General features: G+C 45.4%; 1 protein-coding gene across 4 annotated transcripts in view; it reads left to right on the top strand.

The window, feature by feature from the left end:
* ADGRB2 (adhesion G protein-coupled receptor B2) overlaps positions 1-26,915 on the top strand; it is a 673,616-nt gene that overhangs the window by 480,141 nt on the left and 166,560 nt on the right. For all 4 annotated transcript variants that reach the window (XM_075336137.1, XM_075336136.1, XM_075336138.1 and 1 more), the window contains exon 4: positions 8,719-8,883. In XM_075336137.1, the coding sequence (XP_075192252.1) occupies positions 8,719-8,883 (165 nt within the window). The remainder of the gene's footprint in view (positions 1-8,718; positions 8,884-26,915) is intronic.

Below are 26,915 nucleotides of genomic sequence, written 5' to 3'. Positions count from 1 at the left end.
CCAGCTGATTATCCAGTGACAGCGAGTGTTACAAAATCCCAGAGATTGGCAGCACATGTTATCTGACAGTTCCCTGTTTCTGCAGCAGTGGACTCTAGGACCCTAGGAAACTGTCAGTTTTTCCTCCCAGTTGCCAGCCTCTGACTTCCTTTATAAACCTTACCCTGGGGGAATTTTGGTGCAGTTTATAGTTTGTTCCTTGCTGAACTCTGTAAAGGTCATCTTCTGTTGCACCAGTCTTCTGTGGTTGCTGCAGCTCAGATAAATGTTTGTCTTTTGCTATCTACCAGGGCTCTAGTGATTGTAGTTGTGTTTCCCTGTATTGTTCCCTTGTGTCTTCCTTTAGTGATAGTGGTGTGGAAAAGTGGCCATACTTTCCATCCATACTTAGGGCTCAGATCAGGGTTTGCCTAGAGTGAAGCATTCCTGCTCAGCAACAGGTGTGGAACCTGTATAGGGCTGGTGAGGTCAGTGAGGGTGAGCTGCAAATTGTTGCCAGGGGTCAACACTTCCCCCTTTCCCTAGCATTAGGGCATTTCTTTTCCCTTCCCTTTATGTTGTCCTATTCGGCCCATATAGCCGGGACACCTTGGGCTTTTAGTCACAGCGATGCGGCCAGCGTGGTTTCAGTCATCGCTCTGTGCCTAATGAGTGGCGGCTGTAACCACACCCCCGGTACTGACTGACAGCTGGTTCTGTGCTGATGAAATGCTGAGCCGGCTGTCAGTCAGTGCCAGGGGCACAGAAACAGTCTCCGCTCACTGTGCACAGAGTGGTGACTGAAACTGCACCAGCCGCACCCCTTTGACAAAAAGTTCAATGCTGCTGGGAGAAATAAGATCATTTTCACCTGGCAGTGGGGCTCTCAGAGCAGTAGCCACACAGTGTCAGTAATCTATTACCTGGTATATTACCTGCATATCTGCAGGTTATTAGCATTTTTTTTACATGACAGGTTCCCATTGGTAAGATCAACCCCCCAAACCACATATATGAGCATGCATGTCTTTGTTATTTAAATATATTTAATACCTTTATTGCTATGTGTGGCAGTCCTAATTAATTAGCCTTTTCATTCATATGGAAATGAGATGTTAAGTGCTGTGGGCATGACAGAGCACTTTCCCAGCCTTCGCCTCCTGAGCTTGTTTTCCAACCACCACCAGCCTCTTTAGCTGGATTGAATGATAACTCACTGTTTGTGTGACATCAGGCGCCAGGCAAGGAAATCAGACAGTGAGTTATCAAACTAAAGAGGCTGGTGCTGGGCATCGAACCAACCTAGGGATGCGGAGCACTCTGTCACTCTAAGAGCACTTAACACCTTATTTGCATATGAATTAAAATGATAATTTCTCAGTAATACTTGCAACAAAGAAGATATGATGGTGTTGAAGGATTTATATTTCAAATACCTGCATGCCTATATATGTGGTTTGAGGGGAGGATGGAGGGCTTATCTAATTGCCACCCTCAGGCCAGCCATAGGAGTGCCCACTTTTGGGTGGGTACACAATAGAAACATAAAAATAGTTTTCAAGAGCTCTCCTGACCACCACCTGTTCTCACCACAAGCAATAATGGAGTGGATCAGAAAAACAAATAGTAGACTAATCCCTTACACCATGCAAGCAGTAGCAGCCTACTCGCCAATTTTTATCGTCTTGAAATGCAAATGTAGTTTTAGTTTGCTACTATCCCCTCCGGTATATATAAAACAGGTTTCCGTTCCAAGACCTCTAAATGACAAAAGCAGGAGAGCGTGCCAAGCAATCTTGTAGCACCGATAATAGCAGTATGAAAAAAAAAATTTTTTTTATGCACTCTTCGCGGGTGGACACACAGTCTTCTAATTCCTACCTCTTCACCAGGTCCGCATAATAATTACACTTATCCTGAGAGGAACATTTGCCGCAACACTCTGATATGGAGCCAGCATCAAATTTAATGCATTAAACATGTACAAAATAAAAAAAGAAAGAAAAAAAATCAATATAAGACAGGACTATGCGATAGGGAATACCTAAACTAGTCACAAATTATATAATCGGACTACGTCAGGAGAACATACATCATGACCAGAAGGGATACCCATGACATAACATAATGTTATTTTTTGGTGGGGTTTTACTCAACCCTTTTGGTCTGGTTCTTGCCTGAATTTGCGGAAAATTCGAGACTGCCTCAACAAACTCTGGACTATGTCAGCTACGGTATGCTGAATTGAAATGATAAACCGCCAATGTTGTGCATTAATAACAATATAGCTTATCCCTTCATACAATTCCTTCTCACTTTACAGAAATATTTACTTGATGTTTCTTCTACTGGAAAACAAAAACATTCCACCTTGTTTCCTAAAATATATCACATTTTAATGTATTTATAGCAATGATCGCACCCCCCACCCACACGTTGTACAAGTCAGTGCACAGCTCTGAACAGCAGAAACATGAATTTCTCAGTTTTATATAGAAGCTTGGTAGATTTTAGCTACATGGCTGTCAGAGATTTCTATAAAGAATAGGTGATTTAAGAGAGCCCCTTAATGAGATTGGCCACCTATCCATAGGGCGGCTTTGCACACTACGACATCGCAGGTGCGATGTCGGTGGGGTCAAATCGAAAGTGACGCACATCCGGCGTCACTTGCGATGTCGTAGTGTGTAAATCCTAGATGATACGATGAACGAGCGCAAAAGCGTCATTATCTTATCATCGTTGCAGCCTCCGACATTTCCATAATGCCGGTGCAGCGACAGGTACGATGTTGTTCCTCGCTCCTGCGGCAGCACACATCGCTGTGTGTGCAGCTGCAGGAGCGAGGAACATCTCCTTACCTGCCGCCGGCCACAATGCGGAAGGAAGGAGGTGGGCGGGATGTTTACATCCTGCTCATCTCCGCCCCTCCGCCGCTATTGGCCGCCTGCCGTGTGACGTCGCTATGACGCCGCACGACCCGGCCAGAGCGACGGTCGCAAGGCAGGTGAGTGCATGTGAAGCTGGCGTAGCGATAATTTTCGCTACGCCAGCTATCACACAATATCGTACCTGCGACGGGGGCGGGGACTATCGCGTGCGACATCGCAGCATCGGCTTGCGATGTCGCAACGTGCAAAGCCCACCTTAGAGTGTGCAAAATGTAAAAATTGCCCAGTATTTCAGAATTGCCCTGCCATAAGGTTCTGTGTACATATTTTGATCAAAGTGTGTGAAAACATCTGCCTAAGACAAGGCAATCTCTCCTAGAAAGGACCTTACACTAAAGACACAAATCACTCTATGCCTACGCCTTAAATGTTAAGGGGGCTTTATACGCTACGATATCGTTAATGTTTTCTCGTCGGGGTCACATTGTTAGTGATGCACATCCGGCATCATTAACGGTATCGCATTGTGTAACACTTACCAGCGACCTTAAACGTCCTACAAAGTGGTGAAAATCGTTCACCATGGAGAGGTCGTTCTAAAACCAAAAATTGTTAATGGTTGTTTATGGATGTTGTACCTCGTTCCTGCGGCAGCACACATCGCTGTGTGTGACACCGCAGGAGCGAGGAACCTCACCTTACCTGCGTCCCGCCCGCAATGAGGAAAGAAGGAGGTGGGCGAGATGTTCGTCCCGCTCATCTCCGCCCCTCCACTTCTATTGGCCAGCCACTTAGTGACATCACGGTGACGTCGCCTTGATGCCAAACGCACCTCCCCCTTGAGGGAGGGATTGTTCGGCAGTCACAGCGACGCCGCCGACCAGGTAAGTGCGTGTGATGCTGCCATTGCGATAATGTTCGCTGCGGCAGCGATCACACGATATGACATGCACGACGGGGGCTGGTGCTTTTGCGTACGATATTGCTAGCAATTGCTAGAAATATCATAGCGTGTAAAGCCCGCTTTAGACTAGACGATAGCTGGAAAGACAAAAGAAGTGCAGATTGTAATGCGGGATGGTGGGACAAGACCCGCTGCACGCTAGCAAGCGCAATGTATTGGATGCACTTGGCGCTAGCTGTTGTACTGCCGCTCACCTTTAAGGGTTGGGGATATCCTTCACCCGCCTGCCGGTCCTGTCGAGGGGGGATTTTAACAGAACCCTTCCTAGGCAGCAAACAGTGCAGCGGCTGGTGACCGTGTACACAGGGTAGGTGGGACAATAACACCAAGAAAATAACTTAATGGAAAAGGAAACACAAACCTAAGGTTGATACCACAACAGAAACAAAAAGAGAGCTGAGCCCAGCCAACAAAAACCTAAGGCTGATACCATAGCAGAAACCAAAAGGGTGCTGAACCCAGCTGTAAGCAAAGGAAAGCTGAACCCTACAGCAGGAAGTGCTAGAGGAAACTTTAGAGATCCAGCACAAGCAAACCAACCAAACTATCCACACAACTGAAATAATCAGCAAATGAGAAAGGCAGAAATAAGTTTAAATCTGCTTCCTAGAACTCATGTGGCTCGCTGAGACAACCCCGATTCCCCACCCTCTACCCTCAAAACATCGGAAGGAGAGGAGAACTGTCAGAGGATACAGCATCCCATATCTGCTGGCAACAGCTCACACCGGGGGACCCAGCGTCTCGGGGCCCTTGAGTGACACCACTGCTGGAAGCAATGACGTCCCGCCTCCCAGCGACCCCTAGGATATTATGTGCTTGGTCTGTGCGGGCACTTGTGCAAGCTCTGCCCCCCTGCCAATAACATCCCGCACCACATGGCCAGTGAGTGGTGACAGGTAACCCCTCTGGGAGCCAGAATACACATAGGAGTGCGACGGACCCGCTCAAGTACAGAACCACCAGACGTGACACAGATAGGTTCTTAAACGGGGGATATTAGCAAAATCCAAATGGACTAGGAAGGCTCATGTCATGATCTTTATATTTTAACACGTTTCAGTGATAAATCTTTCTTCAGGATGAAAAAAACAACACATTTTTTGTCCTGAAGAAGGAAAATTATGCTTGAAACGCATTAACAAACTCAGATCAATCATCTATCATCATGAGTGTTGGAGATTCCTTCCATGGCAGCCAGGCCTTTGAGACACCCTTATTGATTATACTCCTTAAATGTACCTGAGAAGAATAGGATACAGGTAAACTTTTCTGTAAATAAAAACAGTCTTGGTAAAATGTTTTGATAAGGATGCAAGACCTTAGAGGTAGCTCCCCCTCAATACGCAATGCATAAAATAAAAAAAATAAAAAAGTACTACCTATAGTATTACCTAGATATACATTCTCAGGTGCAATGTGGCTGCTGTAGAAAAGTATATATGCAAACATTACCCTGCAAGTTTTATATACATGAAGTCTGCTATTGCCACCTACACAAAACAGGAGGAATATTGGGCACACATTGATCTTACTGTGACCCATCTACCAACAACACAGTGATTTCTGCAATGGATCCTGTAGTAAAATACATGCTCGATTGTCAATATCCTGATAATCATAAGAATTCTGTTGAATTTCATGTACACCAGTTATCTCTCTCCTAGAGGGAGGAGAACAATCTGGCTATTGCCACTTAGTGAAGGTAACTATAAGTTAATGGGCATCCCTTTGAAGGGTTATTCTCATGAAAATGGTATAATTAGTTCTACAGCATGAAAATGATCAAGTTTTCAGATTTGCTTTTTCAATTTGTTGTTATTCTCCTACAAAGAGAATTTTTATCGTACATAACTTGTTGTCAAAGCGTTTGAGGAGAGGTCTGGCCAATGAGTTAAATTCCAATTTGAGGAGTTAACTCCTCAGATACCAGTCAGCTCTCTCCAACCCATTAATTTCTATATAGCAGTTAGTTGCTCACCTTCTGCTCACTCTCAGCTACTGATGAGCTGCTATTATCATTCCTGCAAAATCGCTAGCTGCAGCATTTTCCAGAGCAGTTCTCTTTATCACTGGTCTCACTTTCCTAGTCAAAAACGTATTTAAAACCATGTTTTCATGATCCAGGACCGGTATTCTCCGCTCCAGAGTTTCAGAGACCCGGCCTGGTCATGTCAGGGGTCCCATCAGCCTCATTCTGGTTTCAGGAGACACTAAATATGGTCTCTGAACCTGCATTCCTATGCTGGTTATAGTTTTGCTCTGCAGCCTGTGACTTGCTCTGGTAAGATTTCCTGTTTGATTTGATTCCTTGTTACCATGCCCTGACCTGTACCCTCCCCCGTTCATCTCTATTGTTTGTATTTCCCTCTGCATACCTGATCTCCCGACTTCCAACTCTGTTTTTTTTCTGGCTTGCTTTTTATCCTCCACCTGATCTCCTGGCTTCCGACTCGGTTCTGTTTTCTGGCTTGCTTTTTATCCTCCCTTTGCAATGACTTGATTTTTCTGGCTAGACTCTGACTGTTTGACTACTCTATTGCCCCCTTGTGGTTTGCCTGTTAACTGCCTGCTGAAGTTTCTCAGCTGTATTTCAGCTGCCTTTCTGTTACAGTGCTACTTTGACTCTCCTTCACTATGTTACAGTGCTACTTTGACTCTCCTTCACTATTCTGCTGCCACCTAGTGGGGAATACGCGGTACTTCCTCTCACTTGCCCTTTGTACAGCGTGACACATGTTATCTCTATATACAAATACAGTGATGAAAGACTACACTTCAAAACACTCACTGGCAAACCATTCAAAGGTTAACTCCAGAGGATAAAATGTATTCATAGCACATGCTGCACACTATGAGGAACTTCTGGCTTATATGTCTGATTGTCAGGGAAGAAAATTCAGTTCATGGATGGACAGAAGCTGCCTCTGCACAGCCTGTTGGAGGGAAGCTCTAACTGCAAAATAGCAGATCACGGGGTTAGGCAAATAGAGCACAGAATCGCACAGGACATCAGGGATGCTCAGGGGGCATGGTTTGAATTATTTGCATGGCAAACCACACCCTGAAGTCAGAAAGGAGGGGGAGCTCTCAGCAGCTATGTCTCTATCATAGTGAATAGTTCTGAATACCAGGTTTGATGATGATTGAAAACAGTACTATGGATGTAAGCTTTTGTAGTTGATGAAGTTATGTTCATATAAATTAATTTTTATCTCCCTGAACAAAACCCTATAATGTGTCAAAAGTAGCATAAGCTCAGCAGTAAATCAAAGCTACTGTACCAGAACTGTCACTCAAGAAAGGGCACCTACCTCCCCAGCAACAAGGAAGTGAAGAGACTGGAAAGCTGTGCTGCTCAAGATACAACTTGAGAATAACCCTTTATCAAGCAATAAAGCAAGACCAGGGATATTAATCAAGCCACATATCCATCTATAGACAGTTGTTTTGAGGTGTTTGACCTCAGCACACAGTACTCAGTGTGGCTGGCTGAATAAGATGCAGCTCTGGGGTAGTATTGGCTCTCATTACAGAGCCTAGTAGTATATTGGTCTCGTAAACAAAAGCTAGTACCCCCAAAGGCTGTATGATATATAAACAAGTACAGTATGGTGAATTTTATAGCCTATACTCCTATTGGAATATTATGATTTATTATTTTTAATGATAATCTCCTGTGTATTTTATATTGCTGGCTCGTGCTCAGAATTATATTGGTTGGCTTATCCCAAAATTATTTCAATAAAAATAATGGTAAATTTAATTGATGAATCATTCAGCGCGGCTGGCATGGCGTCAGTAGTAGACAGAGTTGCTCAGTGGGTTGTATGACAAGTGACATTTTAAGTTTCCCCAGCTTCCCGTGCTCTCTTATTCTACCTTCTAAAAAATGAGCTGCCACATTGTATACCCCAGGGGTGCTGCACACAAGCTTCCGCACTCCCATTATTTGTTTTCAGCTTTATTCTGGCACCTGTATTATTCCCCAGATTAGCAGACAGGGGAAATACCTTTTTCTGGCTTGTCACATAATGGGCTTGTGACGGAGCTGGGAATGCTACATATAAATTTAGCCTTTCTCCTTCTATACCAAATCATTTGTAGAATTTATGCGTTTACCTATTTTTCCTGGAGGGCGCTGAGAATGAGCGCGAAGGGGAAGAAAATAATCTATTTATTCTTTGATTCAAACTTATATATTCAGCATTTTCCTGGTTGTGATTCCAGCACAAAGTGGTCCTAGCCCCTCTGATTTATGAGTCCACTTCTCCTGTTCGGCTGGAGATTGATGAAGTCCAAGGACGCTTATGACAGAAAGCATCTGAGCAGGGAAAGAGCTGCTTATATGAATATTTATGTGCCGGCTAATATGCCCTTATGTCGGAGCTTTGTGTGTTTTGTGTGTGTTTGTTTGTGTGTGTGCTTCTGCACACATTTCTATTCTTGGAGAATAAATGTATTCCACCCACGGAAGGAGGGGATTTTGCCATTGTCTCACCCTTGGCAAACTCTCAACCGTTGTTTTGTCATTCTCCTATGGTACTCCAGACTGGCGATGTGATTGGTGCACATTGTTCGGAAGGTTGTGTGTATTGTCGCTGTGACACTGTTCAGACTTTCTGGGGGTTGGGAAGGAATAAAACGGATTGTCAGCATCGCTAATTAAGATAGACACGGCATAAAATCTACCAAAGACAAAATGTTGGCCTTAGCAAAATGCTTTATCACAGTAGCAGTTAGCGAAATAATACAGAAAAAAGGATTAAACCGTGTACCTTATTATTAATCTGCAAATGTCACACTTTAACAAAGACAGGATTATGCCTGTTATGTGCGTCACTCTGCCAAGTGTTAACCCTGCGCTTTCTTCCTTTCTTCCAGGAGACCCTGCTGCTGAAGGATGGTCACAGTGGGGCGTTTGCTCGACAACATGTGGTCAAGGCACTCAAGTACGCACTCGCTCCTGTGTGTCATCTCCATACGGGACGTTGTGCAGCGGTCCATTAAGAGAGACGCGGACGTGCAACAACACAGCCACATGTCCTGGTACACACAGTTATTACACTCTTTTACCAAAATATTATTTATAGTTTTTATAGTTGTCCACCCAACAGTACGATGGGGATAGGAAGTGAGGGGTATGTTCCTCGGGAGGAACTGTATATCTAACTATTGTGTTCTTGTTACCATAATTCACACTCTACAAATGGTGAAGAATGATGAACGATGAAGCCCTATCGCAAAGAAGAAAGAGGTTATTGCAGATGTGGTTAGCGCCAAACGAATATGTGTTGCTCCAAATGAAGAACCATGGAGCACTATGATAATACAAAGTTAATAAGTGGTCAAGTTATGCTAATAGAATAAGTGTGGTACAATGGTTTGTTAGCACGCAACGATTGTTTGCTGTTTGCTACATCTAGATATAGATGTTATCATCGCAGGTTGGAAAGATCTGTGTTTCATGAGCATGGAACAACTAAGATATTCAGTTTTTTATCAGTTTATCCAGCCTTTTAAAAGTAATGACCTATATCTAAGATCGGTCATCAATATCAGATTGCTAAGAAATTGTCTCTCAGCACCCCATGGTTGAGATGTCTTAAAGGGCTTCTGTCAGTAGGATCAACCCTCCTAAGCCATCTATTTTGGCATGTAGATTATAGAGAGCTGAATAAAATGATACCTTGATGTCTGTGATCCGATGTCTTATTCCCTAGTAATCTACCTTTACTTATATGTAAATGAGCTGGTCCACGATAAGTATCGGACACTGATCTGCATGAGAACTTGCCTCCAGACAAATAAAATTGTGAGTTACCAGTGTGACATCATGACCACTCTCTTCTCTCCTGGTCTCACTGCAGAGCCACATCTGCAGGTTTCTCTCAGCCTCAAATTCCATGTCACAGTAAAGCCAATGTTGCAATATTGTATCAATACAGCAGAGCTGTGAGAGCTGCAGCAAATGTGTTTGTAAAAGACAAAGTTCAGTTCTACTGTTCTGTGTTAGGTTACATGTGTCACACTGATAATGCCTCCTTCTGTTTACAATAAGCTCTTGAGGCAGATTCTCAGGGAGATCTATGTCCTGCCCATAGCCTGGAACAGCTCATTTACATGTAAGAAAATATGGATTTCTATGGAATAAGTCGTTGTATCGTTGATATGAAGGTTTCATTTTATTTATCTTTATATGACCTGCGTGGCCATATAAGCAGCTTAGGAGGGTTGATACTAGAGTTGATCGAACCCACCAAAACCGGGACCGGCGGATCACTGCCAGATTTTAAAAAGAGTCCGATCCGCTCCGGAATCAGGTGCCCATCAGCTTGACACTTATAAACCCAATACATGGATGCAGTTGAGTTTAATGGTGATTAAACGTAAGTGGGACAAGGTGCTTTTGGGTTCACTCACACTAGCATATATAAAATTGGTCTCATTCTCAACCAGAAAAGTGGGACGAGTGAAATCCATCTGGTATTCCGAATGTCACGCGAGTGCGTTTTTTTCTCACCTACCATCCGTATGGAATGCATTTTTTTTTCTCAGCAGCTTTTATTCAACAGTCGGGGCCATTTACAGTGTTCTGTGCTACAGGATGGTAATGTATCTGGAAAGAACGGATGCCACTAGGATGGTCCGTATGGCATCTGTTTTTTATCTTGCACCGATAGATTTACGTACTGATTTACATGGCCATACACAGTATTCTGCAGTTTTCGTCAGCCCACATACAGCTGAGAAACAAATTGCAAATCTACACTGCCCCATTGAATAACATTGGTGCGAATACAATAGCTTTTTTTTTCTCGCGCTGCACTATTGTCATATTTATACGCTAGTGTGAACGAACCCTTACAAAGATCGTTGTCTGTATATTCAAATTACTTGGACTAGTCGAAGAGGGGTCTTCTACCTTTTCAAGTCCTGCCCTATCTCCGATACCTGATCTACCCTTTAATTCTCCTCCAGGAACATTGAATCCTCTGGTCGCATCTAAACACCCCAAGTTCAGGCATGCACTGTGGATTTCATGGCAGAAGCCTGTGGTTACACTGCACATCCCCCTTGAAGTTTGTCATAGTTTCAAAGTTTTGAGGGAGTGTAAGGGCGGATCAGGGATCTCAGTCATGCCTCAATGGATTTGTTATAGAGAGATGTAACAAACACTTTTTAGACTGGTCCAAATAATTATTTTATGTGGAAAACGATCTTTGAAAAAGTGAGGATTACAATATAATGTGAACTTGTCCCATACTATGGGGTTGCCTGTAATTACCATTAAATGGACTCTGTCAGCTGGTTTCTGAAATGTACTCTGAAGAGAGTATGCTGAAATAGTTAAAACAGAAAATTCAGCCCTGCGTATGTTAACTCACAGTCTGCTTTGGTTTACCTGCAATGTTAAGCTGGGTTTACACACTGCAACATCGCAAAGGACATCGCTGTAACGTCACCGGTTTGGTGACGCAACAGCGACCTCCCTAAGTCTCTGCTAAGTCTCTGGTGAGCGTTCAAACAGGCAAACCTGGCCAACAACTCAACAGCGATCCGGACCTGCCGAGTGACCTAGCTGGTTGTTGGGGACGTTGATAAGCAGCCTTTTGAAAGGGAAGTTGCTAACAAAGTCGCTGCAAAGTCTTCACACACTGAAACTTCATGCTGCACAGCGGGAAACAAAGGACCTAGGAATGGTCCTGAACGATTTGTAACGATTACAACTTCACAGCAGGGGCCGGGTCGCTGATAGGTTTCACACACTGCAACATCGCAAACAACATCGCTATTGCGTCACAAAACCGGTGACGTTACAGCGATGTCGTTTGAGATGTTGCAGTGTGTAAACCCAGCTTTAGTTTAAGCCTCTTATCTTTATCATTAGTGGGTCTAAGCAGTGCCTGAGTAGTAGTCCAACTCCTCCCTCTTCTGTGATTAGCAGCTTCTGTCTATGGAAATGTGCACTGTTAGGCTGGTATGGGCTGGGACAACTCTCCCAGCTCTGCTACACGCAAAATCTAAAATCTTTCACTGTGTCAGGACGGCTGCACACAGTAATCTAAGTGATACATCATTGAACTCAGGGCCTCTTTGCCTACATTATTCTGCTGTCAGATGAGGTAGCAAAAATTTGCTGACAGATTCCCTTTAAAAGACATGCAGCCATGTAATTCGTTTATAAAATGAAAAACTGCTGTCAGGATTCCCTTTAGTGTATAATATGACTTAGTTATGCCATAATTACAGTATAATTGGAATTGTTTTTTTAAGACTGGATAAGAAGATAATTGAGGCAAAGGACAGTTCGCCTATCACATGAACGTCTATGCACAATTCATGAGCTTTTTGTATAAAACATAGAAAGTAAATGTAATATGATAAACTGGTGGGTTTGGATATCACCTGCATTGTGTAGGAGGTGGATGAATATATGAAATATGGTCAGTATGAAGGTAGATCAAGTCATATGGCACTCTGAAAAAAAATAATGTAGAAAGTAATAAAATATCCGGAGAAGGAAACCTTATATGTCTAATTAGGAAGCCAGAGATCTAATAATGAAAAAAAAACCTATCCGTAAGAAATGCAGACAGAAAGGTAATATTTTGAAATCTTCAAGAGCCATATGAAAAGTCTAGATGAATGAACAATGATGGTGGTTTTATACCTTTCGCAGCAATATGATTGCAGGCATCTGCTGTATGTACTTTGTAGAGAGTGAAGGGACGGTATCAAATTGAAGGCATTGTTGGGCCACCATTTGTTTTTAAGGTGTTAAAAAAAGAGACGACGTAGAGTGGACACAAACCACTACTCTGTCACATTAATAAAATAAACAATAAGCAATGTAGCAATAAATCCAGAAGAATACATGATTATATTTCAAGGTCAAGCTGTCCAATAGTCAATTAACCCATAAGGTGCTAAATCTAAAAGGGATCACCTACAAAGTTAAGTCCATCAATCCAGGGTCTTATCAACAACATGCAACTCTCCTCAGAGAAGAAAAGGTTAATCCATAGCTTATTCTCTTCTGTGTGCAGGAGATAAAGTCTTGTGCTTGAGGTCCACATGCAACCCTGTTCTAAAACATAGATCAGACATTCTGGTGAGTGATTTAGGGACGTTGTGATGGACGTGCAGTAGGGTGCACAAAGTGGGGGCCTTTATACCAGGTATTAACAGTCAGGGCAGGTAAATCTGAGCTTCAGGTGTATTTATTGTGCACGAGTGTCATGAAAAAAAGTTCCTATTATGCACGTATCATGATACACAAGCTGGTGATCACCCGATGAACAAGCAAACCACTCATTTGTCAGGTGAAATGATCTTTTTGCGTTGCCAAAAGGTCATCTTTCTCAGCAGCACATCATCCTATGTAACAGGACCTGTGCTGCAAAGAACAATGACAGCTTGATGCTGAACTATCAATTACAGGTCGTTCCGTGCACTTCTGAAGTAGGTTGATCTGTTTAAACGAGCTGTTAAATGACCACCGATAGGTAAACAGTGGTTAAACGCCACAAATTGACTAATGTAAATGCACTCTTAGGAGTCGATATATTAAGACTGGTGTTTCTTACGTCAGTCTTAATGAGGACCTGCAGGAATAAGATGCACCAAATTCATTAAGAGATGCACGCCACTTAATGAATTCAGTGCACCTTATCAGTGACATGAGCCTCCATGCTCCTTGCCAGAAATGTTAATCCAGTTATGGACTGGAGTAACATTTATAGTGTAAGAAACGTCAGCACTATTGGGTAAAGCTGGGAAGGACCAGGGGCAGGATGGATCGTGCTTATGCCCATTCATCAAATTAGTCAATAGTGTTGATATTTCTTACACCAGAAATGTTACTCCAGTTATGGACTGGAGTAACATTTATAGTGTAAGAAACGTCAGCACTATTGGGTAGAGCTGGGAAGGACCAGGGGCAGGATGGATCGTGCTTATGCCCATTCATCAAATTAGTCAATAGTGTTGATATTTCTTACACCAGAAATGTTAATCCAGTTATGGACTGGAGTAACATTTATAGTGTAAGAAACGTCAGCACTATTGGGTAGAGCTGGGAAGGACCAGGGGCAGGATGGATCGTGCTTATGCCCACTCATCAAATTAGTCAATAGTGTTGATATTTCTTACACCAGAAATGTTACTCCAGTCCATGTTTCAGTTTTTCCTGGAAAACACTTTGATGAATCAACCCCTTAGTGTTAAGACAACTGCCCAAAGTGGTATTTTCTCAAGAAAAATGATCAGCATGCATGAAATACAAAATGATGGAACTGGAAATCTGTCACAGGGAAACATTATAACGCTGCGTCCCTTCCTCTCCTCTCCTGCAGGGAATGTTGTCACGCAGCGCTGGGTCGGCTTCTTCCACACTGCCTGTCATCCCTGCCTCTCCTGCCCGTGGGCTTCCTCCTCCTTCCACCTCCTGGAGTCTGTGCGCTCATCACAGGACCTCTGGGCATGCTGCTAATGAGTGCTTGTATGCACCGCTACCCCTCTCTAAAAGGGCCAGCGCGTGACCCCTAGGAAATGCCGCTTAGCCTATCGCTAAGAGGCATTGGGTATTAAAGGCAAGCTCCAACTAGGGGAGTTGCCTACTTAATGCGCTAGTTTAGCTAGTTAGTGTCCAGGGCTCTAGCTAGCTAGTTGTCAGGACCCCTTGTCTGTCCCGTCCGTTCAGTCCTGTTGGTTTCCTTTACCTGTCAGTTCTGTCCTGTCGGTGCTAGTGTCCCTGCCTGACTGTCCTGGCCATGCCTCCAGCCTCAGCTATCCCGGTGGCTCTTGCAACAGCAGAGACTGTGCCTGTCCATCCCAGCTGTGCCTCCAGCCTCAGCTACCATGGTGGCCCTCGCCACACCAGAGACTGTTCCTATCCAGTCTGGCCTGCCTCCAGCCTTGCCACACCAGAGACTGCGCCTGTAAAGTCCGGCCTTGCCTCCACCCTTAGATAACCCGGTGGTCCTCGCCACACCAGAGATGTGCCTCCAGCCTCTGCTACCCCGATGGCCCTTGCCATACCAGAGACTGTGCTTGTCCAGCTCGACTGTGTCTCCAGCCTCAGCTACCCCTTGTCCCTCTCCACACCAGAGACTGTGCCTGTCCGCCTTAACCGTGCCTTCTGCCTCTGCTACTTTCATGGTCCTTGTCTACACTTGAGACTCAGCCTTGTCTGCTCCTGTGTCGCCCCTGCCCTAGGGGTCATCTGCCACAGTATCAGCCTTTATCCCACAAAAGGGTAGGTCTGGGTTCTCCCTGTGGTCCAGTTAGTTCACGTCTGCTTGCCACAGTACCATCCCCAGTGGCGAGCGTGACATAGATCTTGAGGATGGCCAATAAAGAGTCTGCACTTTGCACTGACTCTTAGGGCGGCTTTGCACGTTGCGATATTGCACGTGCGATGTCGATGGGGTCAAATCGAAAGTGACGCACATCCGGCGTTGCAGTCGATATCGCAACGTGTAAAACCTTTTTGATACGATGAACGAGTGCAAAAGCGTCGTTATCGTATCATCGCTGCAGCCTCCGACATTTCCATAATGCCGGTGCAGTGACAGGTACGATGTTGTTCCTCGCTCCTGCGGCAGCACACATCGCTGTGTGTGAAGCCGCAGGAGCGAGGAACTTCACCTTACCTGCCGCCGGCTGCAATGAGAAGGACGGAGGTGGGCAGGATGTTTACATCGTACATACGCCGCACGACCCGCCTCCCTAAGGAAGGAGGCGGGTCGCCGGCCAGAGGGACGTTACACGGTAGGTATGTGCATGTGAAGCTGCCGTAGCGATAATAATCGCTACGGCAGCTTTCACTAGATATCGCACGTGCGACGGGGGCGGGACTATCGCTGTAGCATCGGTAACACATTGTTACCGATGTCGCAATGTGCAAAGCCCGCCTTAGTTACAACCTGCTATAGGATGTGCTCATAAGGAGCCAATGCACTGTGGATTTTACACCCGACTTTTTCAGGTAGATTTAACTATCAAAAAAAGATTTTACTAAATCTCATCCACACACATTTAATTGACCAGTGATGCACTTTTTAAGTCCGTAGCATGTCAATTTGTACTGCAAATTTTCACAACTATAAATGTCAGTCAGACTCAGGACCTTGTTAAGGTGTTATAGGAGCCTAACACACAGTGTGCCATTGGTAAACATCATGCCCTGAGCTATACATGGGGGGGAAGTCTTTTTGCTAGTTTCATATACGGTAAATGTGACAATAAAAAAGTGACAGGTTCCTCTGAGTGCTGTGTTGCAGAGGTCTTCTAGCCTACAAGAAGTGCTTGAAAAGAAAACCACCACAAAATGTAGTACAGAGCACTGCACCATATGGCAGCACGCTGAGCACCCATACACAAGGTTCCGTCATGTTCATGAATCCCAGATATTTTATTAATGGTATAGCATCGTAAAATCCAACTCACCTACACTGAATTATGGCAAATGTGGGTTATATGAACACAACATCATGTTGTATGTTAAAGGTAATTGGCGCATTATTATCTCTGCCAATGTGTCCATAGAAAAACATACACACGAGATGCGTCCAGCAGAGAGGAGGATATGTTTTATAAGCTGCTGAACAGTAAACTACACATTATCCAAATGACAGAATCTGAATATGAATTGGCCATTCACCAGCTGCATGACATTTCTACATACCGTGAACCTTTTATTCAGGTTTGTCACCTACTTTGTTGAAATGCCTCTAGCTTCTTTCTTCTTCTAGGGTCTGCATTGATGTTAACTAAGAGCTTTCGTAGGAGATTTGTAAATGTCACAGAATGCCTCCAAAATGTGTGTTGCTAACCTGGCACTTGGCATACAAAAGACATACCCAATCTGAATACATTTCGCAGATAGCATTGTTTTAAGAGAAATCTATTCATGATGGATGACTTTAGTTGTGTTAATAATTCTACAGTCCCTGTATTGTTTTTACGTCTTCACTGAAGTGTACAGCGTGGGCAGTCCTAATGCTGGTAGTCCTTACCATCAGATCATTATAGGGGCTTCTCTAATTTTCAGTTCTCCAGAATTAAGCATTAAACCCCCCACACAATTTACACTAGCCTAGACTGATAAGGTGGCTTTACACACTGCAACATCTCAAACGACATCGCTGTAACGTCACCGGTTTTGTGACGTAATAGCGACCTCCCCAGCGACATTGCAGTGTGTGAAACACATCAGCGACCCGGCCCCTGCTGTGAAGTTGCTGATCGCTACAAATCGTTCAGGACCATTCTTTGGTCCTTTGTTTCCCGCTGTGCAGCAAAGTCTCAGTGTGTAAAGGGGACTTAAAACACTGGAAACGAGTGATGTGTCACAATATCTGTCAATCACTATTCTCTGTCAGTCGGTCTCTCCCTCTCGGTCTCTATTCTCTCTCTGTCGGTCTGTCACTATCTCTGTCCCTCTCTCACAGTCTGTCCGTCATTTTCCCCTCCTCTCTCATACTCACCGATCCCCGATCCCCGGCGCGGCGCTGCACGGCATACGGCATTCACACTGCTGCGGCGGCTTTTCCTCTTTTGAAAAAGCCGGCCGCTCATTAAACAATTTCGTATTCCCTACTTTCCCCGCCCACAAGCGCCTATGATTGGTTGCAGTGAGACACGCCCCCACGCTGAGTGACAGGTGTCTCACTGCACCCAATCACAGCAGCCGGTGGGCGGGTCTATACTGTGCAGTGAAAAAAATAATTAAATAATTAAAAAAACGGCGTGCGGTCCCCCCCAATTTTAATACCAGCCAGATAAAGCCATACGGCTGAAGGCTGGTATTCTCAGGATGGGGAGCTCCACGTTATGGGGAGCCCCCCAGCCTAACAATATCAGTCAGCAGCCGCCCAGAATTGCCGCATACATTATATGCGACAGTTCTGTGACTGTACCCGGCTCTTCCCGATTTGCCCTGGTGCGTTGGCAAATCGGGGTAATAGCTGCCAATAAGTCCTAGATTAATCATGTCAGGCGTCTCCCCGAGATTCCTTCCATGATTAATCTGTAAATTACAGTAAATAAACACACACAACCGAAAAAATCCTTTATTAGAAATAAAAAACACAAACACATTCCCTCATCACCAATTTAATAAGCCCAAAAAGCCCTCCTTGTCCGGCGTAATCCACGGACCTCCAGCATCGCTTCCAGCGCAGCTGCATGCAGGTGACAGGAGCAGCAGAAGACAACGCCGCTCCTGTCACCTCCACGTAGCTAATGAAGACAGCCGCGCGATCGGCTGAGCTGTCACTGAGGTTACCCGCTGTCACTGGATCCAGCGGTGGATGCAGCGGTGGCCGCGGGTAACCTCAGTGACAGCTCAGCTGATCGCGCTACTCCCCGCCGCTCCTGTCAGCTCCACGCAGCAACTGAGGTGAGGAGCGCGATCAGCTTAGCTGTCACTGAGGTTATCCGCGGCCACCACTGGATCCAGGTAACCTCAGTGACAGCTCAGCTGATCGCGCTATTGCCTTCATTAGCTGCGTGGAGGTGACAGGAGCGGTGGTGTATTCTGCTGCTCCTGTCACCTGCATGCAGCAGAGCTGGATGCGAAGCTGGAGGTCCGTGGATTACGCCGGACAAGGAGGGCTTTTTGGGGCTGATTAAATTGGTAATGAGGGAATGTGTTTGTGTTTATTATTTCTAATAAATGATTTTTTCAGTTGTGTGTGTTTATTCACTGTAATTTACAGATTAATCATGGAAGGTTTCTCGGGGAAACGCCTGACATGATTAATCTAGGACTTATTGGCAGCTATGGGCTGCCAATAACTCCTTATTACCCTGATTTGCGAACGCACCAGGGCAAATTGGGAAGAGCCGGGTACAGTCCCAGAACTGTCGCATATAATGTATGCGGCAATTCTGGGCGGCTGCTGACTGATATTGTTAGGCTGGGGGCTCCCCATAACATGGAGCTCCCCATCCTGAGAATACCAGCCTTCAGCCGTATGGCTTTATCTGGCTGGTATTAAAATTGGGGGGGGACCGCACGCCGTTTTTTTAAATTATTTAATTATTTATTTCACTGCACAGTATAGACACGCCCACCGGCTGCTGTGATTGGGTGCAGTGAGACACCTGTCACTCAGCGTGGGGGCATGCCTCACTGCAACCAATCATAGGCGCCTGTGGGCAGGGAAAGTAGGGAATCCGAAATTGTTTAATGAGCGGCCGGCTTTTTCAAAAGAGGAAAAGCCGCCGCAGCAGTGTGAATGCCGTGCAGCGCCGCGCCGGAGATCGGGGATCGGTGAGTATGAGAGAGGAGGGGAAAATGACCGACAGACTGTGAGAGAGGGACAGAGATAGTGACGGACCGACAGAGAGAGAATAGAGACCGAGAGGGAGAGACCGACTGACAGAGAATAGTGATTGACAGATATTGTGACACATCACTCGTTTCCAGTGTTTGACTAGCTAGGTCGTTCTGCAGGTCCGGATCGCTGTTGCGTCGTTGGCCAGGTTTGCCTGTTTGACAGCTCACCAGAGACTCACCAGAGACTTTCTAGCGATCCCGGCCAGGTTGGAATCGCTGGTGGGATCGCTGAAAGTCTCATTGTGTAAAGGGGCCTATAGAGAAGACTGGAGAGAGTGCACCTTTCAATTGAAGAGTTGGTTGAGATGTCTGCTGACTGGATGACACTCATCTGACGGGCCTTATTCTAGTTTATTGATTGGGAACTCCTCTTTGGACCTCCTCATTTTTTAGCTCTGTAAGTCCTAAAGGGGCCACTCTATCCATGGGCTATAAATACCAGCCATGATAGCATAATAATAGCCTGCATTTTATTGATGGGTCTGCAGGCCAGAGTAAAAGATGTTAATTAAAGAAGCCCTCATGGGCTTACAATCTACAGGGTATTAGGGAAGAAGACAAAGGGGGAGGATGCTGATCTCATGGGCTCAAAAACTTCAAAGTATTGTGGAAGGAGACGGGGGGGGGGGGGGGGGGGGAGAGGACCCTGCCCCATGGGATCACAATTTACAGGGTGTTGGGTAAGGAAACAGAGGTGAGAAGACTCTGCCCTCATGGCCTCAAAATCTACAGGGTATAGGGTTAAGGAAGCACATGAGAGATGACCCTGCCCTCATGGGCTCACAGTTTACAGGGTATTAGGGAAGGGACAGAGGTTAGAGGAGCCTGCCCTCATGGGCTCACAGTATACAGGGTATTAGGGAAGGAGACAGAGGTTAGAGGAGCCTGCCTTCATGGGCTCACAGTATTCAGGGTGTTAGGGAAGGCAACAGAGGGAAGAGGACCTTGCCCTTATGTGCTTACAATCTACAGGGTATTGTACACGGGGACAGAGGACCCTGCCTTCATGGGCTTACGATCTACAGGGTATTGGGGAAGGGAACAGAGGACAGAGGGCCATGCCCTCGTGGACTTACAGTCTACAGGGCATTAGGGAAGGAGACTGAGGGAAAAAGACCTTGACCTCTAGGGATTACAATATACAGGGTATTGGGGAAGGGAACAAAGGAGAGGATCCTGCTGTCAGGGGCTTAAAATGTACAGGACATTGAGAACTAAGACAGAGGAAAGACGACCTTGCCCTCATGAAGTTATACTCTATAGGGTATTGGAGAAGAAGACCGATGAAAGAGGACGTTACACTCATGAGATTACAATCTACAGGGTATTGGAGAAGGAAACAGAGGAGAGAGGCCCTGCCGTCATGGGTTCACAGTATACAGGGTATTAGGAAAGGAAACAGAGGGGAGAGGTCCTTGCCCTCTTGTGTTTACAATCCACAGGATATTGGGAAAGGAGACAGAGGACCCTGCCCTCACGGGCTTACGATCTATAGGGTATTGGGGACGGGAATAGAGGAGAGAGGACCCTGCTGTCACAGCCTTTCAATCTACAGGGTATTGAAAAAAGAGACAGAGAAAAGAGGACCCTGCCATCATGAATTTATAATCTACAGGATATTGGGAAAGGGTACAGAGGAAAGAGGACACTGTCCTCATGACCTTACAATCTACAGGGTATTGGAGAAGGAGACAGACTGAAAAAAACTTACCCTCAAAAGCTTACAATCTACAGGGATTTGGGGAAGGAAACAGAATGGAGAGGACCCTGCCATCATGGGCTTAAATCTATGGGGTACTGGGGAAGGAAACAGTATGTCGGGTGATAGTAGGGACACGATGCTAGAAGTCTAGAAGCCAACTTGATATTGTCAAAATGGGTTATCCACACACATTAACATGTAGCAAATGCATCAGTGGTTTAAACCTGAAGTCCCCTTTAATGGCCATATTTATATGACTCCGTATTACAGAGCCGGGGCAGGGGATGCAGTTGCTTCATTTGTCATGCTTTGCTTTACTTACAGCTAATTGTCTGCTTGCTTTATGTAATGCCCGTACAACAAGCAGCCTGCTGTTCCCTAGCTCAGTTCATCAATTTTCGCTCAACAGCTTTCAATGTGAAATACAGTATGTCGGCATATTAGGCGCATTTCAGAGGTTGCTTTGTTAACTGTGCTAAACTTGACATAATTATTGATGTGTAATTAGTGAATAAATGGTGAATGATTATGACCATTACAGTACACACATTACTCTGTACACTGGAGACTCTAGTTTCCACACCCTGGACACACTGTATAATAAACCCACCCAATCACGCATACCGCCATTATACTGCCATGTACATTTTTTATGATGAGGTAATAGATTAAAATCAATTCTGCCATGCTGATGTATTTGTGAAAAGTGACATAATTGATCTAATTAGGGGTGTGATCACGTGGCGGTAATTCGCAGCCAAGTAACACGCTGTACCAAAATGTTCCATCTTCTCCAATCGCAATATGTAAAGAAGGTGAAAATGCCTGTCAAACGAGCACACACTCGTCATTTAGTGTGACATGTGCGCTTATGGTACATTCATGCAATTCCTAAAGCTTGTTTTATAAATACTAGATAGGAGCCAGGCAGATTAGAATAAATTACAGTAACTAAGACAATAATGACTTACTGATTTTTTCCTTATTGCCGTATATATTTTTCACATCGTCAGCTATTGTAATGACCCTCTTTTTTGAACATCCACTTTAGACAGGAATGGTTTACTGAGCACAACACCAATTGCCTCTAGTTTTTAGATTTCGAATAAATAGAGAATCTTTTGCGTTGAAGAGGGCAGTCCACAAGTGACGACCCAAGATTATCAAAATCGGCAGATGTTTTTAACGAAGGAGTGGTCCAAGATTTCTCGACAAGTATCTGCAATCTTGTAAAAACAAACCATGCTACATCTATTGAGAAATTATATTACTGGTAAATGAGCAGATCATTTAAGATTCGACGTTGCATGCTTTTACAAACGTTTCCCCCAAAGTTCAATAGGCAAAGGCTCTAATTACCCAGAAAATACATCTATAATATTTGGAGGTCTTCTAGGACAGTGTTCCCCAACGCCAGTCCTCAAGGCCCATCAACAGTGGATGTTTTCAGGGATTTCTTAGTAATGTCTAGGTGATAGTTTAAGGAAGATTCCAACACCTATCTATTGCTAAGGCAATCCTGAAAACATGCACTGTTGGTGGGCCTTGAGGACCGGAGTTGGGGAACACTGTTGTAGGAAACCCTTTTGAACTCTTTAATGCAAGCACAGCCTAATGTCCAAGTAACCTCAACCTATCTGCTAGGGGAAAATGGATGGTAACCTGTAGTGACCAACCGTAGTATCCAAGTAGCGTTTATGTATCTGCTATTGAATTATTACAAGGGTGCCAAAAAATAATATAGTTTGCCAATCTACAATCTAGGACACACAAGCCTTGGTTTCAGAAATTTAGTTTAGTAGAAAAATTTGGTCAGAGGGGTAGTAAGCTGCGCTCCTGTTTGCTGTGTGAATAAAGAATAAAAAGCAATGAAGTTATTAAGGTGTTGTTACCGCAGATTGATGAATTCAGTCTCACAGACTCTTCAGGTCCAGCACCTCCCTTTCACTTGAGTCTTTGGAATTTTTATTCACTGACTAAAGCGGGCTTTACACACTGCGACATCGCTAGCATCGGCTAGCGATGTCGAGCGCGATAGCACCCGTCACCCGTCGTATGTGCGATATTATGTGATCGCTGCCGTAGCAAACATTATCGCTACGGCAGCGTCACATGCACATACCTGCTCTGCGACGTTGCTCTGGCCAGCGAACCGCCTCCTTTCTAAGGGAGCAGTTTGTGCGGCGTCACAGCGACGTCACACGGCAGGCGTCCAATAGAAGCGGAGGGGCGGAGATGAGCGGGACGTAACATTCCGCCCATCTCCATCCTTCCGCATTGCCGGTGGAGGCAGGTAAGGAGATGTTCATCGCTCCTGCGGTGTCACACATAGCGATGTGTGGTGCCGCAGGAATGAGGAACAACATCGCTAATAAACAGAAAACTATTTTTTGTTTCAGGACAACCTCTCCAAGGCAAACTATTTTGACCGCTTTTGCGATCGTTTAAGGTCGCTCATAAGTGTCACACACTGCAATATCATTAATAACGCCGGATGTGCGTCACAAACACCGTGACCCCGACGATAATTCATTAATGATATTGTAGCGTGTAAAGCCCGCTTTAGACTATTAGTCCAATTTTCAATGTGCTTCAGCACTGAAGAAGGTTCTCACAATCAGATTAATGTCTTTTTCTGTCCCTATGAGAATGAGGCTGTGCAGTCTGACTACTGATGCCTTCACTGTAAAATCCTAAAATGGCGCTCCTTGACAAGCTCTCATCTTTCATAGTCCCGGTGATAGTCCAACCTGATTGACTGTGTTAGACCATGTGAAGTGATAGCTTCAACTTATTATGGGAAGCACACCTGGCATTATTAGCTCACTCTTTGAGTCTTTTACAGTGTATGAAATGGCGCAGAACAGATTTTTTGTGATCCTTATGAATCAAATTGGCAACATGTTCAAATCTGTGGATACAGGCAAATTTCAGGGAAATTCACATAAAAGTCAATCTTGCGCAGATTGAGTCCTTGACTCTCTTAGCAAACCCAGACCAGCTGTTACTATTGATTTTCCACTTAGAATACATTTTTTATAGAAACATAAAAAGTCCTATAGTTCTGTTATCACTTCTGTAGTGACACATTACATACAAAATATGAATAATTAAAAATAAAATATAGAAAAATATAAAATGAATTTAAAAATATACAACACAAACTGTACCTATAGACCCTGATGATCCCCACTAATATCCATATCATATCAGAATGGAATGGGTTACCCATTTAAATCCCTAAAAAAATGTACAATCAAATATATAAAATTCTATTTGTGTTTCTACAGAAATCACTATGAATAAAAAAAATAAGGTAAAAGTAACAAGTAAAAATGTTTTGGTGATGTTAATTAAACGCTAGGAAAGTGTTTGGTCAAATTAGATAATCCTTGAGCTGATTGATATCAATCTATTCATCTATCTATGTACACATGAGGGTGAGTCAAAAATGATTTGCACTCTGGCTGTAGAATTTATTTTAATCTAGTTTCAGAAAAGACATGTACGTCATACTCATAATCTCGATGCTTTTCAGTATAGTTTGTCCATCTGTCAACGAATTTTTGTATTCCCTCATTAAAAATTATATTAGGCTGATCTGTAAGCCACAAATGCAACGCTGTCTTCTCCTCTTCATCAGATATCAATCTTCATCCTTCTTGGGCTTCTTTCAGGGAACCAAACAGATGCAAGGGCAGACATACCATCGCTGCAATCATTGCAGCCACACAGGGGCCAAAAGGAAAGGGGGCCCACTTCCACATGATCACATTAAGGGGTGCATTATGATGGTGTATTTGACTGTAAAGGGCCCACGCACTATTTTTGCAAATGGCCCTCTTCTGTCTGGGCCCACCCTAAAACAGGTGAAAGTCTGATGGTGCAAAATCATGACTATAGGGAGGATGCTGTAACACCTCAAAACAATGGAGAATGTCGACAATTTGGGCAGTGGTCTGACATTTGTGTGCCTTCCTTGAATTTCTATATCCATTTGTGCCACCATGGCGCAGACCGGGGTGCTCGGATCCGGGGTGGTTGTGGCTCAAGGGGTCCGGACCCGGGCTCGTCAGACACTCAGAACCTTGAAAAGGGGATTATTTACAGGGGAGAAGTTCATGACGCCACCTGCGGGTTGCGGTAATGGGAGTACCGCCGCTGCTGGAAGGAGTACCGGGGCAGATGGTGGGGAGCAGCAAGGTGTCAGTCCCTCCGCAGGTAGGGAAGACCCTGGCCTCTGGGGTTGTTGGTGAGATGTTTGGGAGCGCAGGGTGCAGGGGAGCCAGTTTACTCACTGCGGGTAGTCGTGGTGCAGGATGAGGATTATAAAGCAGACACTTACACTGAAGATAAACCAAAGACTCTGTGCATCACAGTCTCTACGGGAGGAGCCCGTCCAGGTATCCACTCCCACCGGTGTCACTGGGTAATCCGGAGCCGCCTCCGTGCACAAGTTAGTTCTCTGTGTGGCCCCTCGGCTTGAAGCTGTTGGGGCCCCGCTCACTATGTCTTTAGTGTAGCTGTGCTCATGATGGCTGGCACTTGGGATTTTAGTGGGACGCGTTACTGGAAAGCCCTATTCCCCACGGTGTGCTGTCGACTTTAATCTTTGAGTTCATAGGGATGCTCCCTCCCAGGTTAATTATCAGAACGATGAACTGCTCCTGTTCTAGGGTCCTGTACCCCGCGTGCTCGGTACCGGTCAGTTCTTTTGGATGTCAGATGCCAACAGTTCTCCTAGACTATGTCCATCACACCCTTACAATGTCGCTGCCACCGGTCTCAGACTCCTCTGGTCCCGGACTTCCATCTGCGACCCAACCTTGGTCTAGCTCCCCAGGAGCTACTACTCCCCAGCTCCTCACTCCTCAGGGCTCTCACTCCACACTCAACTCCAAACTGACTTCCTTCCCTCCCACCAGTCTGCCTGACCCCTAGGTGAGTGGCCTTATTCCGCTTATCCAACCCACTGCTGTGTCTGACAGGACGTGATGTGAGGTGTGATTGTGATGTGTGCTGATGTTAGTGAAACTGGCTTGTTAAGATCCTGGAACCATGGGGGGTAGGTCCTGCACCCTGAGGGATGCAGTACCCTGTAGCACCCTGATATATTCAGTGGCACCACACATTCATATACACTTCTTCATGACAAAACACTTTCTCCATACTGTGCACAAAACCTTTGATAAATATCGGCACCAGACACACTTATGTCGCGGGCGGGGAGGACGCCGTCGCTGCTGCACTCTCGCTAACACTCGGGTCCGGCGCTGCTGCTGCTCGGTGGCTCGAGCGGTGGGCCGGATCCGGGACTCAAGTGGCGCTCCTCGCCCGTGAGTAAAAGCGGTGGTTGGTTTGGGGGATTTAGTCCGTGACGGCACCCACGGGTCGTGGTGAAGATAGGCACCACCGCTGCTGGTGACGGGGATCCCGGGAGCGATGGTTGGGAGCAGCTGAGATGTTGTTTTCCCCTTCCGTGGGTAGGCGTCGGTGGTCCCGGGGCCCGGTGATGTTGTGACGGGGAGGCAAGGTTGGTGAGGTGCAGGGTTGCAGGGACAGCGCGGCGCGGTGCCGGATGGCACGGGTGTACTCACTCAGCAAGAAAGGTACAAAGTCCTCGGTAAACCAAACGGCTGGATGGGTGGGTCCCACAGCCGGCTGCAGTGCTTCTCCCCGGACAGGTGATGGCGGCTGTCTTTCCCTGCACCTTGATGTTCTTCTTTCTGACTACTATGCTTTCCCAACGGTAGTCCGCTCCCCAGTGTATGGGTACCGGAGGAGCCCGTTTGCCCACAGACGCTGGCCCTTGGGTCTCTAGCCTTAGGCAGTAGCTGTATACCCTCACGGTGTGGGCTGTTGCCTTCAATTGGGACTTTTGCTGTTGTGAAACCCCTGGGGTTCCAGTCACATTCGGATCTGACTATTGTCTGACTATTGTCAGCGGCTCCAAGCCTGGTCAGGGTCCGATGGCCCTGCCTATGTGTGCTGGTTCCACTTCACTGGTCGGTACCGGCGGGCCGTCGCCCA

The sequence above is a fragment of the Anomaloglossus baeobatrachus genome, chromosome 2 (assembly GCF_048569485.1).
Source record: "Anomaloglossus baeobatrachus isolate aAnoBae1 chromosome 2, aAnoBae1.hap1, whole genome shotgun sequence".
NCBI lineage: Eukaryota > Metazoa > Chordata > Amphibia > Anura > Aromobatidae > Anomaloglossus > Anomaloglossus baeobatrachus.
Note: the sequence above shows the minus strand (reverse complement) of the source record. Positions and strands in the feature narration are given on the sequence as shown.